This window comes from Pelodiscus sinensis, chromosome 24, assembly GCF_049634645.1.
Source record: "Pelodiscus sinensis isolate JC-2024 chromosome 24, ASM4963464v1, whole genome shotgun sequence".
Classification (NCBI taxonomy): domain Eukaryota; kingdom Metazoa; phylum Chordata; order Testudines; family Trionychidae; genus Pelodiscus; species Pelodiscus sinensis.
Genome location: NC_134734.1, coordinates 21,386,442 through 21,404,225, shown reverse-complemented (window position 1 = coordinate 21,404,225; position 17,784 = coordinate 21,386,442). Strand labels below are relative to the sequence as shown.

At 64.9% G+C, this 17,784-nt stretch overlaps 1 protein-coding gene across 1 annotated transcript in view; it reads right to left on the bottom strand.

The window, feature by feature from the left end:
* Positions 1 to 17,784, bottom strand: part of ADAMTSL4 (ADAMTS like 4) — a 68,197-nt gene that overhangs the window by 9,683 nt on the left and 40,730 nt on the right. The window contains 6 exon segments of the mRNA XM_075907409.1: positions 1,829 to 1,958; positions 4,298 to 4,525; positions 7,626 to 7,731; positions 8,014 to 8,192; positions 8,542 to 8,746; positions 9,557 to 9,693. Of these exon segments, the coding sequence (XP_075763524.1) occupies positions 1,829 to 1,958; positions 4,298 to 4,525; positions 7,626 to 7,731; positions 8,014 to 8,192; positions 8,542 to 8,746; positions 9,557 to 9,693 (985 nt within the window).

Genomic DNA, 17,784 nt, shown 5'->3' with positions numbered 1-17,784 from the left:
AGCCCTGGGGGACCCGCACTCACCACAGCCCCGGTGGGATCCGCACTCACCACAGCCCCGGTGGGATCCGCACTCACCACAGCCCCGGGGGGACCCGCACTCACCACAGCCCTGGGGGGACCCGCACTCACCACAGCCCCGGGGTGACCCGCACTCACCACAGCCCGGGGGGATCCGCACTCACCACAGCCCTGGGGGGACCCGCACTCACCACAGCCCCGGGGGACCCGCACTCACCACAGCCCTGGGGGGACCCGCACTCACCACAGCCCCGGGGGGACCCGCACTCACCACAGCCCGGGGGGACCCGCATTCACCACAGCCCTGGGGGGATCCGCACTCACCACAGCCCTGGGGGGATCCGCACTCACCACAGCCCTGGGGGGACCCGCACTCACCACAGCCCTGGGGGGACCCGCACTCACCACAGCCCCGGGGGGACCCGCACTCACCACAGCCCTGGGGGACCCGCACTCACCACAGCCCCGGGGGGACCCGCACTCACCACAGCCCTGGGGGACCCGCACTCACCACAGCCCCGGGGGGACCCGCACTCACCACAGCCCCGGGGGGACCCGCACTCACCACAGCCCGGGGAGACCCGCACTCACCACAGCCCTGGGGGGACCCGCACTCACCACAGCCCTGGGGGGACCCGCACTCACCACAGCCCTGGGGGGACCCGCACTCATCACAGCCCCGGGGGGACCCGCACTCATCACAGCCCCGGGGGGACCCGCACTCACCACAGCCCCGGGGGACCCGCACTCACCACAGCCCTGGGGGGACCCGCACTCATCACAGCCCCGGGGGGACCCGCACTCATCACAGCCCCGGGGGGACCCGCACTCACCACAGCCCCGGGGGACCCGCACTCACCACAGCCCCGGGGGACCCGCACTCACCACAGCCCCGGGGGGACCCGCACTCATCACAGCCCCGGGGGGACCCGCACTCATCACAGCCCCGGTGGGATCCGCACTCATCACAGCCCCGGGGGACCCGCACTCACCACAGCCCCGGGGGGACCCGCACTCATCACAGCCCCGGGGAGACCCGCACTCACCACAGCCCCGGGGGGACCCGCACTCACCACAGCCCCGGGAGACCCGCACTCACCACAGCCCCGGGGGGACCCGCACTCATCACAGCCCCGGGGAGACCCGCACTCACCACAGCCCCGGGGGGACCCGCACTCACCACAGCCCCGGGAGACCCGCACTCATCACAGCCCCGGGGGACCCGCACTCACCACAGCCCCGGGGGGACCCGCACTCACCACAGCCCCGGGAGACCCGCACTCACCACAGCCCCGGGGGGACCCGCACTCACCACAGCCCCGGGGGGACCCGCACTCACCACAGCCCCGGGGGGACCCGCACTCACCACAGCCCCGGGGGGACCCGCACTCACCACAGCCCTGGGGGACCCGCACTCACCACAGCCCCGGGGGGACCCGCACTCACCACAGCCCTGGGGGGACCCGCACTCACCACAGCCCGGGGGGACCCGCACTCACCACAGCCCCGGGGGACCCGCACTCACCACAGCCCTGGGGGGACCCGCACTCACCACAGCCCGGGGGGACCCGCACTCACCACAGCCCCGGGGGACCCGCACTCACCACAGCCCCGGGGGGACCCGCACTCACCACAGCCCTGGGGGGACCCGCACTCACCACAGCCCCGGGGGGACCCGCACTCACTGCAGCACGGGCGGGGCAAAAGGACTCAGGCTCAGGACATCTCTGGACTTGCCCTCCTGTGTCCTGACTCCTGCCCCTGAGGGCGCTGGCCAGGCTGGGGGCGGGGGGTGCAGGGATACTCACTAGGCCGGGCAGGGCTGGGTGTTGCAGGCCTCGTCCAGCGCGGGCGGCTTGGGGATATCGGCGCAGTGCTCGTCCTCCACCTCCTCCTGGGAGTGGCGCTCGACGCAGTGGAACAGGGGCTGCCAGAGCCCTGCAGAGACACGGGGGGAAAGGAGGGGTCTCTAAATAACCTGGGGGTCGCAGACACGGCTGTGGGGGTCAGTGTGGGTGGGGAAGGGGCCCCCCGTAACCTGGGGGTCGCAGACACGGCTGGGGGTCAGTGTGGGTGGGCAAGGGGCCCCCAATAACCTGGGGGTCGCAGACACGGCTGTGGGGGTCAGTGTGGGTGGGCAAGGGGCCCCCAATAACCTGGGGGTCGCAGACACGACTGTGGGGGTCAGTGTGGGTGGGGGAGGGGCCCCCCGTAACCTGAGGGTCGCAGACACGACTGTGGGGGTCAGTGTGGGTGGGGAAGGGGCCCCCCGTAACCTGGGGGTCGCAGACACGACTGTGGGGGTCAGTGTGGGTGGGGAAGGGGCCCCCCGTAACCTGGGGGTCGCAGACACGACTGTGGGGGTCAGTGTGGGTGGGGAAGGGGCCCCCGTAACCTGGGGGTCGCAGACACGACTGTGGGGGTCAGTGTGGGTGGGGAAGGGGCCCCCAATAACATGGGGGTCGCAGACACGGCTGTGGGGGTCAGTGTGGGTGGGGGAGGGGCCCCCAATAACATGGGGGTCGCAGACACGACTGTGGGGGTCAGTGTGGGTGGGGAAGGGGCCCCCAATAACATGGGGGTCGCAGACACGACTGTGGGGGTCAGTGTGGGTGGGGGAGGGGCCCCCAATAACCTGGGGGTCACAGACAAGGGGGAGCTGCATCTCCAGAGGTGAGTGACCTGCTGCAGGCTGCTGGGATTGATGGAGGACCTGGGGGAGATGTGGACCCTCACTTGGAGGGGGCAGGGTTTGCTCATGTGCCTGGGGCAGGCAGGCAGGAGAGGGGATGAGATGTGGGGGGAGCAGGATGGGCGGATGGGGCAGTTGGAGAGGGGGATCGGGGACAGGGAGTGAGGACAGCATGTAGGAGAGGACGGGTCATGGGGCACAGGAAGGGATGGGGACAGTTAGTGGGACAATGGAGGTCTGGGGAATGGATTGTGGGGGACCAGGTGGAGCAGGGCAAGGGAATCCGGGGGCAGGGGCAGAAGAGGGGCCAGGGTGCATGGGGACCGGATGGGGGAGGGGAAGGAATCGGGGCGGAGGAGGGGCCAGGGTGCACGGGGACCGGGTGGGGGAGGGGAAGGAATTGGGGCGGAGGAGGGGCCAGGGTGCACGGGGACCGGGTGGGGGAGGGGAAGGAATCGGGGCAGAGGAGGGGCCAGGGTGCACAGGGACCGGGTGGGGGAGGGGAAGGAATCAGGGCAGAGGAGGGGCTAGGGTGCACGGGGACTGGGTGGGGGAGGGGAAGGAATCAGGGCGGAGGAGGGGCCAGGGTGCACGGGGACCGGGTGGGGGAGGTGAAGGAATCGGGGCGGAGGAGGGGCCAGGGTGCACGGGGACCGGGTGGGGGAGGGGAAGGAATCAGGGCGGAGGAGGGGCCAGGGTGCACGGGGACCGGGTGGGGGAGGGGAAGGAATCGGGGCGGAGGAGGGGCCAGGGTGCACGGGGACCGGGTGGGGGAGGTGAAGGAATCGGGGCGGAGGAGGGGCCAGGGTGCACGGGGACCGGGTGGGGGAGGGGAAGGAATCAGGGCGGAGGAGGGGCCAGGGTGCACGGGGACCGGGTGGGGGAGGGGAAGGAATTGGGGCGGAGGAGGGGCCAGGGTGCACGGGGACCGGGTGGGGGAGGGGAAGGAATCGGGGCGGAGGAGGGGCCAGGGTGCTCGGGGACTGGGTGGGGGAGGGGAAGGAATCGGGGCGGAGGAGGGGCCAGGGTGCACGGGGACCGGGTGGGGGAGGGGAAGGAATCGGGGCGGAGGAGGGGTCAAGGTGCACGGGGACCGGGTGGGGGAGGTGAAGGAATCGGGGCGGAGGAGGGGCTAGGGTGCACGGGGACCGGGTGGGGGAGGGGAAGGAATCGGGGCGGAGGAGGGGCCAGGGTGCACGGGGACCGGGTGGGGGAGGGGAAGGAATCGGGGCGGAGGAGGGGCCAGGGTGCTCGGGGACTGGGTGGGGGAGGGGAAGGAATCGGGGCGGAGGAGGGGCCAGGGTGCACGGGGACCGGGTGGGGGAGGGGAAGGAATCGGGGCGGAGGAGGGGCCAGGGTGCTCGGGGACTGGGTGGGGGAGGGGAAGGAATCGGGGCGGAGGAGGGGCCAGGGTGCACGGGGACCGGGTGGGGGAGGGGAAGGAATCGGGGCGGAGGAGGGGTCAAGGTGCACGGGGACCGGGTGGGGGAGGGGAAGGAATCGGGGCGGAGGAGGGGCCAGGGTGCACGGGGACCGGGTGGGGGAGGGGAAGGAATCGGGGCGGAGGAGGGGCTACGTCACTCACCTTTCCCACAGGAGGCCGAGCACTGGCTGCTGCCCCTCCGTTTCCAGTGGAAGTCGTGGGAGTGGGGGTGGGGCGGCAGGGGCAGTGGGGGGACGCGGATGTGGCGCTGCAGCGTCCCGGGGGTCCTGCCCGACTGGCTGGCCGGCGCCTGATTCCGGGTCTCCGTGCGGCGATGGCCAGAGGTGGGAGGCACCAGCTGGTCGCTGGCTGACGCCATGGTCAGGGCACCTGCAGGGGAGAGCGCAAGGGAGACCTAAATTGGGGTTGCGGGAAGCCCTTCCCGGCCGGTGACCCCCCAGCAGGTGATGGGGGTCGAAGGGCCCATGGGGGTGTAGGGAAGTGCAGGCCCCCAGGAGGACTGACAGGCCCCGGGCAGGGAGTGCAGGGTCGGGCACCTGATTAAACTGTGGCCAGGAAGGGCTCTGCAGCGCGTGGGCCGAGGGACCCGGGGCTGGCGGGCTGACGCTGGATGAGCAGTGGGGCTGTTGCTTAGGTTGGAGCAGGACTGTGAACTGCCAAGGCGCCGTGGCCGAGCCGGAGTGGGGAAGGTGTTTGCTCAGCGGGGAAGGTGGGGATGAGAACACTCAAGCCCCGGTGTGAAGCCACAGCTCGGAGTCCCGCTCCCAAGGGAACAGTCCCGTTTCTGATGGCAGGAGACTGCCCTGGTATTATCGGTCATAGGCCCCTGAGCAGGGCGTGGTGCTCTGCACGGGAAGCGGGGCGTGGATAAATTCCCTTGCGCTGATTGCCAGGTCAAAAGCCCGCTGGGAAGGAATAAAGTCTCTCTGGACAGTATCCTGTTTGTCTCCCAGCTGCTTGGATGCTCCGGGGGAAAGCTGCCAGCCATGAGAAATGAGATCCCCGGATATCCCGGCGCCCTGTGATGGATACTGACGCAGGACGGCGGAGGTCAGCTTGCGGCCTAGCGGGTTCTGTGCGCGGCCCGCGAGACATTTTGGTTACTGCTGCCCCTGGCCTCGGGTTGCCGGATTCCGCTCGGTTCCGTCGGGGTAGGGTTTGTTCCCTACCCATTCTCCAAGAGTGACACACACATAAAGCCAGGGCACGTGCAGGGAGGGGCGTGCGGATTGCACACAACGGTGCGAGTGCCGCACGCTCCCTCTGCAGCCAATCACAGCACGGCTACGGTCCCATCGGCACCCCCCGCGCGTTCTACGTGCGCAAACGCCGCTAGCAAACAACCCCGTCCCGGGAAACCGTCTCGGTTCCGACCAGCTGGCGGCCCACTGACATGAAGGAGGCCGCTCGTGCGGACCCCTCACTAGCCTCGGTTGCCCAGCGCTGACTTAGGGTCTTGGATCTGCTTGAGGTTTTATACAGGGAAACCTAAGTCAGGAGGACGGAGGTCCCAGTCATGGGCTAGAATCAATCTGGAAACGGATTCTGGACTATTCCCACGGGCTACATTTGAAAAGACCTTTTTGCAGCTTCCAGATCACCCACTCGGGGCTGTGTCACCAACCCTCAAGAACTGAACTCACGTGTGTGTGCGCACTGAGCTTTTCACCAGTGCTCCCCTTTTCTCCTTTTTTAAACTCATGGGAGTTCAGGTCACAAGCCGTGGCTGCAAGCATGGCTATGTCTAGGCTGCAGGCTTCTTTCGGCAGAAGCCGTTCCGGAAGAGATCTTCCGAAAAAACGTTTTCCGAAAGAGCGCGTCCACACTGCCAAAGCGCAGCGAAAAAGCAATCTGCTTTTTCGACAGATAGCGTCCACTGAATGGACGCTCTCTCACATGTCAGCTGTGATGACTATGGGCGGAGCGGCCACCAGGGCACCTGTGCTTTCTCCTCTTCCCACTTCTTGCGAAAGAACTCCCTCTTCCCCCAAAAGGTTTCTTCCTCGTAGAAGGAAGTTTACCAACACCGGAAAACCCCCTCTGTTCCTTCGATTTACTTTCGAAAGAACGCGACTGCAGTGTGGACGTTACTCAGGTTTTGTCAGAAAACTGGCTGTTTTTCCGACAAAACTCGGCAATGGAGACATACCCCATGGCTACGTCTACACTGGCCCCTTTTCCGGAAGGGGCATGTAAATTTCATGAGTCGTAGTAGGGAAATGCACGGGGGATTTAAATATCCCCCGCGGCATTTAAATAAAAATGTCCGCCGCTTTTTTCCGGCTTTTAAAAAAGCCGGAAAAGAGCGTCTACACTGGCCCCGATCCTCCGGAAAAAGCGCCCTTTTCCGGAGGCTCTTATTCCTACTTATTCCTTATTTCTTATTACTAGGAATAAGAGCCTCCGGAAAAGGGCGCTTTTTCCGGAGGATCGGGGCCAGTGTAGACGCTCTTTTCCGGCTTTTTTAAAAGCCGGAAAAAAGCGGCGGACATTTTTATTTAAATGCCGCGGGGGATATTTAAATCCCCCGCGCATTTCCCTACTACGACTCATGAAATTTACATGCCCCTTCCGGAAAAGGGGCCAGTGTAGACAAGCCCCCCATGTGTTTGGAGCAAGGCCTGAAATATTCCTGGCCAGGGCAGGTCCTGTGTCCAGGCCTGGTAGCCCTGTGTGTGACTGGGGCGTCCGGGGGTGGCCTGCGCTGGGTACGTCAAAGGCCTGGGGTGGGCTGGACTCGGAGGTATGTCTACATGGCAGCGCATATGGAAACAAGCCATTCTGGAAGAAATACTCCGAAATGCTGATTTCGAAATAGTGCGTCTACACGACAGGAAGCCTGGAAATGACCCCGAGGCAGGCTCCTGTCATGTGGACGCGCTACCTCCCTGTAGAGCCCCGGGAGGCCTGGGGAGGAATCGCTCCCAACGGCCCTGGGGAGGAATCGCTCCCAACGCCCTGGGGAGGAATCGCTCCCAACGGCCCCGGGGAGGAATCGCTCCCAACGCCCTGGGGAGGAATCGCTCCCAACGCCCTGGGGAGGAATCGCTCCCAACGGCCCCGGGGAGGAGCTATTTCCAAACAGCAGGCGAGGGCGTCCGCACTCAGCTGTTCCTTGTGGGGCCCTTTGACCCCCGTCACCCTCTGGGGTGCGTTCACCTCCCCAGCGCCCCTGGAGGCCCCTTTTCCCCTTCACTCCCTACCCAGAAACAGGGCAGCCGGGCACCCTCGTTGAGTGACCTCAGCAGGCTCCCCTGGGGTCCCCGAGTATCACACTCACCACGGGGGGAAAGGGCCCCCTGGGGGGTTAGGGAAGCGAAGGCCCCTCCAAGGGCGATGGGGGGTAAAGGGCCCCCCAGAGGGTGCTAGGGAGGTGAAGGCTACCTGAGGGGTGTTGGGGGGAAGCCCCAGGGGATGATGGGAGGAGAAAGGCCCCCCCCAGTGTGAAGGGGAAAAGGGGGCTGCTTACTGACGTCCTGCCGGCGGCCGTGGGGGGCGTGGCTGGGGCTGTCCGGCGTGGCCACGGCCAGGAAGAAGCGGTAGGTGACACCAGGGTTGTCCTGCTGGAAGATCATCTGGGGGAAACGACAGAGAGCGGCTCAAGCAGGGCGTTGAGGGGGAAGCGCGGTCCAGCGGGCCGCCTTGCAGCCTCCACACCTCCCCCCCCAGCGCGCAGCCTGCCCCACACTCGCCAGCCGGCTGCTCCTCTGCCCACCCCTTCCCCAGGACCCCCCGCCAGGCCTATGACCCCCCCCGACACCTCCCCACTGTCCCCAGGGTCTAGACTCGCTCCCTGCTCCCCTATTGGCCTCTAGGGCACACGCTGCCCCCCGCCACGAGGGGCCCTCCGTACTCACATACACATCAATGGGTTCAGTGGTGGGCCCCTCGGCTGCCAGCGACTCTCCCGCCCCGCGGGGCTCCTCGTGGCCCGGCCGGGTGTACACGAAGACGGTGCCGCCCGCCTCGTAGCGCCCCGGGGGATCCACCGCCCAGTTGCCGTTGATGATCGACTTGCCAGAGCGGCTCCTCAGGGCTGGGGGCAGAAAGCAGGCGTGTGGGGGGGAGGGGTAAGCGTCCCGGGCCCAGGATCGGCTCCGGACCCCGCGGTGCTGGATTGGGACCCTGCCGTGCTCTGTGTGAGCAGCCCATGGGCCCTGGCTCAGGGAGGGAAGCCACCTTGGGGGGCCCACTAGTGGGTCGCAGAAGACAGCGCACCGGTGGCTTGCACGGTCTCAGGTGCACTCTGTGCGAGCGCCCGTGTGTGCCGTGTCCGGATGCACGAGTCCGTGTGGACTTCGCACGCCTGGCTGTGAGACGAGCCCAGTCCGGAGAGGGCAGGAGGCAGCCCCGCCCGCCCTGCCCCCGGCGTGCCCCAGCCGTACCCAGGTAGTTGGGGCTGCGGGTCATCTCGGTCACGTTGATCCTGGTGGCGCCCGGGGGGATCTCGAGGATCTTGTGGTAGCCGATGGGCACGTGGGAGTCGCTGAAGTTGCCCACCACCAGCTTGCAGGTGGAGTGGTCGCCCCCGCACACCCCGCAGCTGTCCTGCGTCTGGTTGGAGCCCAGGACCCCGTCGCAGCCGGGGCTCTGCGGGGCGAGACAGGCCTGGGGGTGGGACAGAGCCACGGCGAGGGCCCTTCCCGCCACGCCCGTGCTCCCTAGACCCCGCCCCCCATGGTACATGCACCTCCCTGCCCCGGCCACGCTACAGCCCCAGGCCTCCCCACCCTGGGAGCAGGGCTGAGGCCCAACACGCTCAGTGCCCGACCTCCTGGCTCTCTCCCCCCCCCCCCAAGCCGGCCTCGGAGCAGCCCCTCCCCAGGGAAGAGGAGAGGGAGCAGGTGAGTCCCTGCTGCCCTGGAGAAACTTACAGGGCCACCCCCACTCTCCCAGGGCTGCCCGCAGACCGGCCCCGCCCGCCCAGCCGAACTCAATCAGCCCAGAGAGGCGTGAGCACATCGCCCCCATCCGCCACACGCTGGCCCCATGGCACCACCCCTGCACATTTCATTGGGGGACGGAGGGGGACACCACAGAGGGAGCCGAGTGGTTGGTAGGGGGCTGAGGGCATCCTTCCCCCAGGGCCTGGATCACAGGCGCTGTATCTCCCTCCTCCCCCACCTCCTCCTTTTGTGCCAAGGGGGAAACCGAGGCACAGAGCCACTCGCCGAAGGCCACTGTGGGTGTCAGTGGCTGTGCCAGGAAGAGAACCCCAGACTCCTGGCTCCCGGCCTGCTGCTCAGACCCGGACACTCCACAGTCTGCCCTGTTCCCCCTCCATTGAATCCCAGACATGGGCAGGCTCCGGAGCTGGGGGGGTCTTGCCCCCCCCAGGGCACAGACCCCCCCCCTTGCCTGTCCCCCCGCCCCCTCCCCACCGGGCCGGGCTGCACTTACCAAGCACTCTCCGGCCACGCAGATGTCGAGGGAGGCAGCCTCGCAGGGCGTCCCGTCCTGCACCTTCTCCGTGTGCCGCACGTAGAACCGGTAGCCCACGGGCCGGCAGTTCAGCTCGCAGCGCTGGGAGCCCCGCACTGCCACGACACAGAGCCAGGGCTGGGGACGGCCGGGCAGGCCCCTCCAGCCCCCCTGCAGCCCAGCGCCCCCGCGCACCGCAGTGACTCAGAAGGCAGAGCGCCCCCTACTGTGCCCCCCCAGCATAGCCCCTCTGGCCTGCCCCGGATTCACAGGCGAGCGTCCCTTCCATTGGGCACCCTGGGGGCTGGTCCCTCTCTCTGGGCTTGGTGATGAGACGGGATGGGGGGGCAATCGAATGCCCCGCTTGTCTCGCCTTTCCCAACCCCCCCACACAGCCCCCGCGCCCGCCGCCCTGCGAAGGGTTAACTCCCTCTGCCCCCCCCCCCCCCCCGTTCCGGCCGGGGGCAGCAGCCAAGACTTTTTAACATTTTCCAGAGTTTATTTTACTAAGAGCAGCCGGCTCGGGGGTGATTTATCACCAACATCCCCCGCGTTCCCCCCGCCCCCCCGCCCGCGATTGGCCTTGCGCTGCCCCCTTTCGCCGGCTGGCAAAGCCGTGGGGCTGCCAGCGGGGCAGGGAACAAAGGGCTTTTTGTGTGAGCCCCTCCCCCCGCCTCCCCACCCCCCTCGTCTAGCAGAAATCCAAATATTGGCTGGGAGCAGAAATAATACGCAGGGCGAGGGGTTGGGGGAGGGGGCTCTGCTTTCGGCTCAGTCCGGCTTCACCCCGGTGGAGCTTACGTGCCTGCTCCGCATTTCCCCCGGCCTGCTCCGTGCTGCGTTGAAGTCGCCCTGCCAAGCCGGCCCCGTCGGCTCCACGGCCAGCGCAGGCGTCCCGAAAGGACAGCCAGGTCTTCCAGGCCGAGCTCCTGGGTGAAAAGGCCCCTCCGTGGGCCCCCAAACTTGCCTTCAGCCGAAGCACAGAAGGAGGGGGGGCAGTCCTTTCCGGCGCGCTTCTCCCTCGCTTCGGGTGCGTCTACACAGCAACGTTATTTCGAAATCGCTTCGTCCGCGTCTACACAGCAACGTTATTTCGAAATCGCTTCGTCCGCGTCTACACAGCCGGCCGTTATTTCGGCAGAATGTCGAAATGCTGCCAAACAGGAGGACAGCTTCCTCCAACGCCTGCAGCCCTCCTCGGACGAGGAGCAAGGGAAGGGGGAGGAGTGCTCTGTGTCGAAAGTAGTGCTGTGTAGACGCTCCCAATTTCGAAATCAGCTGCGCGTGTGACGTGGCTCGATTTGCGTGGCTTCTTCCACGTGCACTTCGAAATCGCGTGTTTCGTCACGTCATGTCAAAATAAAGCGCTCTTCTGAAACGGCCCTTCGCCCTCGTGGGACAAGGCTTGCCGGGATGTCGGAACCGCGCGCCCGTGAGTTCAAAAACTATTTCGGAATCACGGGCCCGCTGTCGCGACCCGGAATAGTTGTGTCGAGATACCAGAAGTATCCCGAAATAGCGCCGCAGTGTAGACGCACTGGCTACGTCTAGACTGGCATGATTTTCCGCAAATGCTTTTAACGGAAAAGTGTTCCGTTAAAAGCATTTTCGGAACAGAGCGTCTAGATTGGCACAGACGCTTTTCCGCAAAAGCACTTTTTGTGGAAAAGCGTCCGTGCCAATCTAGACGCGCTTTTCCGCAAAAAAGCCCCGATCGCCATTTTCGCGACCGGGGCTTTTTGCGGAAAACAAATCTGAGCTGTCTACACTGGCCTGCGCAAAAGGACTTTTGCCCGAACGGGAGCAGCTTAGTATTTCCGCAAGAACACTGACAATCTTACATGAGAGCGTCAGTGCTTTTGCGGAAATTCAAGCGGCCAGTGTAGACAGCTGGCACGTTTTTCCGGAAAAGTGGCTGATTTTCCGGAAAAACTGGCCAGTCTAGACACAGCCACTGAGATCAGTCTCTGAGTTCTACTTGGGATGGGGCTGGCTTGACCGTCCAGCCTTCGGTCCTTGCTCACTAGCCCCCCGGGCCCATGAGTAGCTGGGACGGGAGGGCGTCCCTCCAGGAGCATGAGAACGCGGTGGCTGGCCAAAAGCTGCACTGTGCAGCTCTGGGGGCCGGAGAGCAGCCGGTGCCCAGCTTGGCTTTGTCACTAGGGGTCGGCAGGAGGCTTAGGCAGCAAGGCCCAGTGGTTAGCGCATAGCCTGGGCTGCCGAAGAGCCAGGATTGATTCCCCGCTCTTTCTCCGGGGTCCTGGGTCACATCGGCAGTCCCGGCTCCTCCATCCATCTGTCTTTCCAGGCCTTTGTGGCCCATCTCCACGGGGGTCCCACAAGCAGGGGAGACGCTCCGGGGCTACGGCTCTAGCAGCAGACAAGGGCCTGCAGGGAAATGTTAACTCAGCTCCTGGAAACGAAGATCCCCCCCGCCACGCTCCACTCTCCTGCAGAGCGTTGGGGCGGCTGCTCGGCCGGCCAGCTGCTTTGGGAAATCAGACTGACCCGAGCCAAGTGGGGTCCGGATTGCCGCTTGCTTGGGAGAGCCGCCTGCCGGGGGGGCTGGCAAACTCCCGCGGCCGTGGAGCACCAGGCAGGGCAGAGGGCTCTGGGCTCTCCAAACGCCTTGGCGAAAGCCCTTCCCGGGGGGCTGCCAAGGAAGCGAAGGGCTGAGCCGAGCAGCGGTTCTGCCCTCTGCTCTCCGCGGGATCTTCGCCTGCTCTCAGCACCGGACAGGAGCGTTTTCCAACGGACACCTCCCTGCCGCCCGGCCGCGGAGACGAGCTCGGGGACCGCGGCTCGGCCCTGGCGCATCCGGAGAAAGCCGGGCCGGGCCGTGCGGGTCTCCCCACCGCCTGGGGAAAGGGCCGGACTGAAAACCGGGTCAGCGTTCGGGTGCGGCTGCGCCTCTCCCCGTTTCGCTGGCGTCTCGGTTGGGTCCGCCGCCGGCGGGGGGTAGCGCTTACACAGGACAGCGGCTGCCCCGCGGGAGACAGGCCGGGAATTGGAATTGCTGGGTGCACACCTGAACACCCCCCCGCCCCACGGCCGTGTTCTCCGCCTGCCTTGGGGTCTGCCCCCTGCAGCCGGTGTCCCAGGCACGTTCTGCAGGGAGTGGGATTAGGGGCCTCGCTGAGGGACCGGAGGGGGGAGAACAGGGATGAAGCGGGGGAGGGAAGGAGGGAGACGGGGGAGGGAGGGCGGGGGAACATGTGCGGGAGAGGACTCCGGCCCAGCCTGGCCGGTTGCCCCTCTTTTTCCAGCGCCATCATTCTTCGCAGGTCGTTAATCACTCGGGAGGACTCTGCTCGCCGGCGTCCAACCCAAACGTCCCTGCGCCCATTCCCATCCCTCCGTGCCCTCTTCCGCAGGCCTGGCTCCCTGGCCGGACCCTCCCTCCCTTCCCAGGGCAGGATGAGCCGGGGGTGGCTGGACAGGGATGTTCATTTGCAGGCAGCATCTGCAGCCAGGTCCAGCATCGTGCGGGGACACTGGGGGTACGTCTCACCAGCAGCTGGGGTGCACAGCTGCAGCGGGTGGCCCCGGCCCCCCCGTCTGGGCTCAGTCACACCCCCAGCCACACGTAGACGAGCTCCTCGCATCCCCTCCTCCCGAGGCTGGAGCCAGGGGTTGAAATGCCTTTAAAAAAGCTGGTCCGGCGGTGCCTAAGTCACTGGGGGGGGGGGGGGAATAACCCGGAGGCGCCTCAATCCCATAGGCCTGTCGGAGTTTCACCCCGGGCCTGAGTGGCCCCCAAAGGCGGGTCCCCGCCCGAGCACTCATCGAGGCCCAGGAGCCAGGGTGAGCCGCCCCCCGCCAAGGTCACTAGCACCTGATCTCCGGGCTCCCTCCGCCGTGCGCCCCCCCGGGGAGTTCCTGGCCGAGCGCCCCGGCCTGACAGATCACCGCATACTTCGCAGCAAACGTCGGCAGGGCCCCGCGCTTCCTCCCCCTCCGCCCCTGCCCGCCGGGTGATTGATTCCGGCTGTGGAGCTGCAGGAAGCGGCCGAGCTGCCCCGGCTGTAACCCGAGCGCGGGCACCGACGGGGAGGGTGCGTGGGACAGCGGAGGGGGGCATGTGGCCGCATCCAGACGGGGGCAAACCGGGGGGGGCAAAGGCTGGTTTCAATCCGGATTCTGCATCCGGCTGGCGGCCTCCCCTCCCTCTCAGCAGTACGCAAAGGTGGCTTCGACCCCCCCGCCCCACAAGCCCTTTTCAGGGCACAAGAGGAGGATGGCATCCCCTTCCCAGCCGGAGCGGCCTCTTCTGTGGTCCAGAGCGCGGCAGCGTCGCGCGAGGGCTCACACGCTGTAAGGGGACCCTGTTCCCTTTCTCTCCTTTGCGTCCCCCCCACCGCTGGGTCCCCTGGCCCTGCAGCAAAACACAGCAGTCGAAAGCCTCTTTTTAATCTACCCGGGGTCGTCTTCTCCTGAGCCACCTGCCTGCCCCGAGCTGCCTTGGAGCATGGGGGTGAATGACACTATCCCACTGGGATAACGCAAGGATAACACCCTGCTACTGCTGCTCGCTGACAGTCCCTCCTTTTAACTCCAGGGCCAGAGGTTCAAGGGCTCAGCCCCCTGGCAGGAGCAAAGAGTGGGCCCCGCCAGATGGTGAGCACCAGGGCAGGCAGGGGATGGAGGCAACATTCAGAACAGTCAACGGGGGGGGGGGGGGTTGCGACTGTCAGGGACATAATGAGGCCGCAGGTTCGTCACCAGGCTGGGGGTGGGGGGCGGGTCTGGAACTAGATGGGACAGTGATAGGATGAATCAGAGCCACCGAGTTCTGACCGCGACCCAGGGGGGCCCAACGCCACCAAGCTCCGAGCCACATCTGGAGGGACCCACACCTACCAAGTTCTGACCCAGATGCCCATGGACCCACCGAGGTCCGATCCAAAGCCCAACAAAGCGAAACCCCCCTTGTTCTGACCCCGAAGGACTGGAACCCCCCTTGTTCTGACCCCCAAGGACTGGAACCCCCCCACCTTCTGACCCTGAAGGACTGGAACCCCCCCAAGGACTGGAACCCCCCACGTTCAGACCCCCAAGGACTGGAATCCACCACGTTCTGACCCCGATCCAGGAAGACCCAAAGCCAAGTTCTGCCCCAGATGGACCTGAGCCCACCAAGTTCTGATGCTGATCCGGAGGGACCTGACCCAATGGAGCTCTGACCCTCCTGTCGGACAAGGGAAAGGCAGTGGGGGAGGGGGACTTTGGCCCAGAACTGCTCTGTCCCTGGGCCCCCGGGGCTGACCCTGCCTGGCACCTCCTCTTGCCCGGGCACGTTGTGGGGATCAGGGCGTCGGATGCTGCCCAGGGTGCTTCCCAGCCGCTGGACATGAAACATGCACCAGAGGGGCAGGTGAGAGGCCCCAGCCCTGCCCCACGGCGTGGCATGGCCCTCCCACAGCAGAGCCAGCGCTCAGATGCCCCCCGGTGCCAGCTCGGGTGGGAGGGAAGGGGAGAGGCGCAGCCGGCACGGGGCCCTCGAACAAGAATAACCAGCCTGGGTTTGCTTTTCCAACGTGCTGTCTCAGCGGCTGAAAAGAACACAGTGTCTGAACAGAAACACCATTCATCCCGCACGTCCTCGGCCCCCGGCTGGACTCGGCGGCGTGGGGCTGGCTGGGCACGGGCGGGAGAAAGGCAGATGTGCGGGGCAGGGGCCCACGCCGAGGGAGGGAGGGAGGGAGGGCAGATTCCGCACAGCCTCCTGGCCTCTGGCTCGCTTTCGGGGCTGAGAGACAGACCACCTCCCGCGCCCCTAATAAAAAGCACCAGGCTCCGAACCCGCAGGGCCGGCGAGATTGCGGGGGGGGGGGGACAGCGTGCCGGGGCTGGATCGGTCGGTCGAAGGGGATCAGTTCCAGATCCAAATGGGGGCGGCACTGGCAAATTCACCCTGGAAAGGATCCGGGGGAGTGGGGGGGGGGGGAGAAAGCGTCTGCCTTTGATGCTGCTGTGGAATTGGATTAGCAGTAGCCTGGCCCGCGAAAAGCCCCAGCTGCGCTGAGCTAATCAGACTCCTGGCTGGTCCAGCCCCGGCCACGAACAAGCCACGTCCTTGCATTAGCTGGCTAAAGCTGCTGATGCCGGGGACTGGCCGGTGCTTGCGGCTCAGGGTTTCACTAACTACCCTACCCCCCAGCCGCTCAGCTCGGCACAAGGGGACCCTGCTCCCTGGCTCCGAGATGAGCTCAGCATGGGGCCAAAAGCAGCATGACCCATGCCTGAGCCCTGGGGAGTGTGGCCCAGTGGTTAGAGCAGGGAACTGGGCACCAGGACTGCCAGCTCTGCCACTGACCCGCTGTGTGATACTGGGCCAGTCGCATCCCCTGCTCTGTGCCTCAGTTCCCCCACCTGTAAAATGGGAACAAAGGTCCCTTTCCCTACCTCCCAGGGAGGTTGGTTCCTCCTGTAAAGTGCTTTGAAATCCCCAGAGAGGCAGGGCCGGAGCAGGACAAAGGGTGATTAATGGAGATGCGGCTGGGCTGGGATTAGAAAGGGATCTGATAAAGATCCTTTTGGGAGCAGCCTGACAGCTAACAGCCCAGTGGCAGCCTCACCGAGGGCAGGGCATGGGGAGGGGAGCCAGCTCCTCCAGCTGGGGAAGGGGGGTGAGATGAGCTCTCCCCACGCCAGGGAAGGCAGAGGGGCTAGGAGCTCAGTCACGCAGCTTCTGCTTCTGCTGTGCCTAGCGCCCAGGGAACAGGGTCGTGTCAGCTGGCCGTAAATCTTCCAGCCCTGAATCAATTGGCTATGCACATCATTCAAACAGTGCCGTGCCGGGCAGGGAGAGCATGGACGGGTGGGCAAGAGGGCTCTGGCAAGAGATTGTGTGCCAAGGGGTCTTCTGGGGGGGAGGGAAGAGTCAGGTGGAAAGAAAGAAAGAAAGAAAGAAAGAAAGAAAGAAAGAAAGAAAGAAAGAAAGAAAGAAAGAAAGAAAGAAAGAAAGAAAGAAAGAAAGAAAGAAAGAAAAGTGAATGGACAACAGAGGGTGAGAGAAGGAAAAGACAAGGAGGGAAAAGAAGGGGAAAGAAGGAGAAAAGGACGGAAAAGGAGGAGAGACGGAGGAAAAGGAGGAGAAAGAAGGAGAAGACAAGGAGGGAAAAGAAGGGGAAGGAAGGAAAAGGAGGAGAGAGAAGGAGACGACAAGGAGGGAAAAGAAGGGGAGAGAAGGAGAAAAGGAAGGAAAGGGAGGAGAGACGGAGGAAAAGGAGGAGAGAGAAGGAGACGACAAGGAGGGAAAAGAAGGGGAGAGAAGGAGAAAAGGAAGGAAAAGGAGGAGAGACGGAGGAAAAGGAGGAGAGAGAAGGAGACGACAAGGAGGGAAAAGAAGGGGAGAGAAGGAGAAAAGGAAGGAAAAGGAGGAGAGACGGAGGAAAAGGAGGAGAGAGAAGGAGAAGACAAGGAGGGAAAAGAAGGGGAAGGAAGGAAAAGGAGGAGAGACAGAGGAAAAGGAGGAGAAAGAAGGAGACGACAAGGAGGGAAAAGAAGGGGAAGGAAGGAAAAGGAGGAGAGATGGAGGAAAAGGAGGAGAGAGAAGGAGACGACAAGGAGGGAAAAGAAGGGGAAGGAAGGAAAAGGAGGAGAGACGGAGGAAAAGGAGGAGAGAGAAGGAGACGACAAGGAGGGAAAAGAAGGGGAGAGAAGGAGAAAAGGAAGGAAAAGGAGGAGAGACGGAGGAAAAGGAGGAGAGAGAAGGAGACGACAAGGAGGGAAAAGAAGGGGAAAGAAGGAGAAAAGGAAGGAAAAGGAGGAGAGACGGAGGAAAAGGAGGAGAGAGAAGGAGACGACAAGGAGGGAAAAGAAGGGGAAAGAAGGAGAAAAGGAAGGAAAAGGAGGAGAGACGGAGGAAAAGGAGGAGAGAGAAGGAGACGACAAGGAGGGAAAGGAAGAATGACAGAGGCAGAGACGCGACGGGGAAATAAAAGGACGAAGAAGAAGAAGAAGAGTGGGGGAAGGCGGGGAGCCCGTGGGGACCTGGCATGGGACCTGGAGTCCCACCGCCCCTGGGCTGCCTGATGATTGAGCTGGGTGGGCGGTCCTGGGGGGGTCAGACTAGCAGGGTGGGCAGTGGGGTGGGCGCGGGGCCCTGCGAAAGGGGATTACAGCCGAAAAGGCTGGATCTACCGAACTCGTCAAAAACACCTGCCAGCCCCTGTGCCACAGACCCGGGGACGAGGGCAATGGGG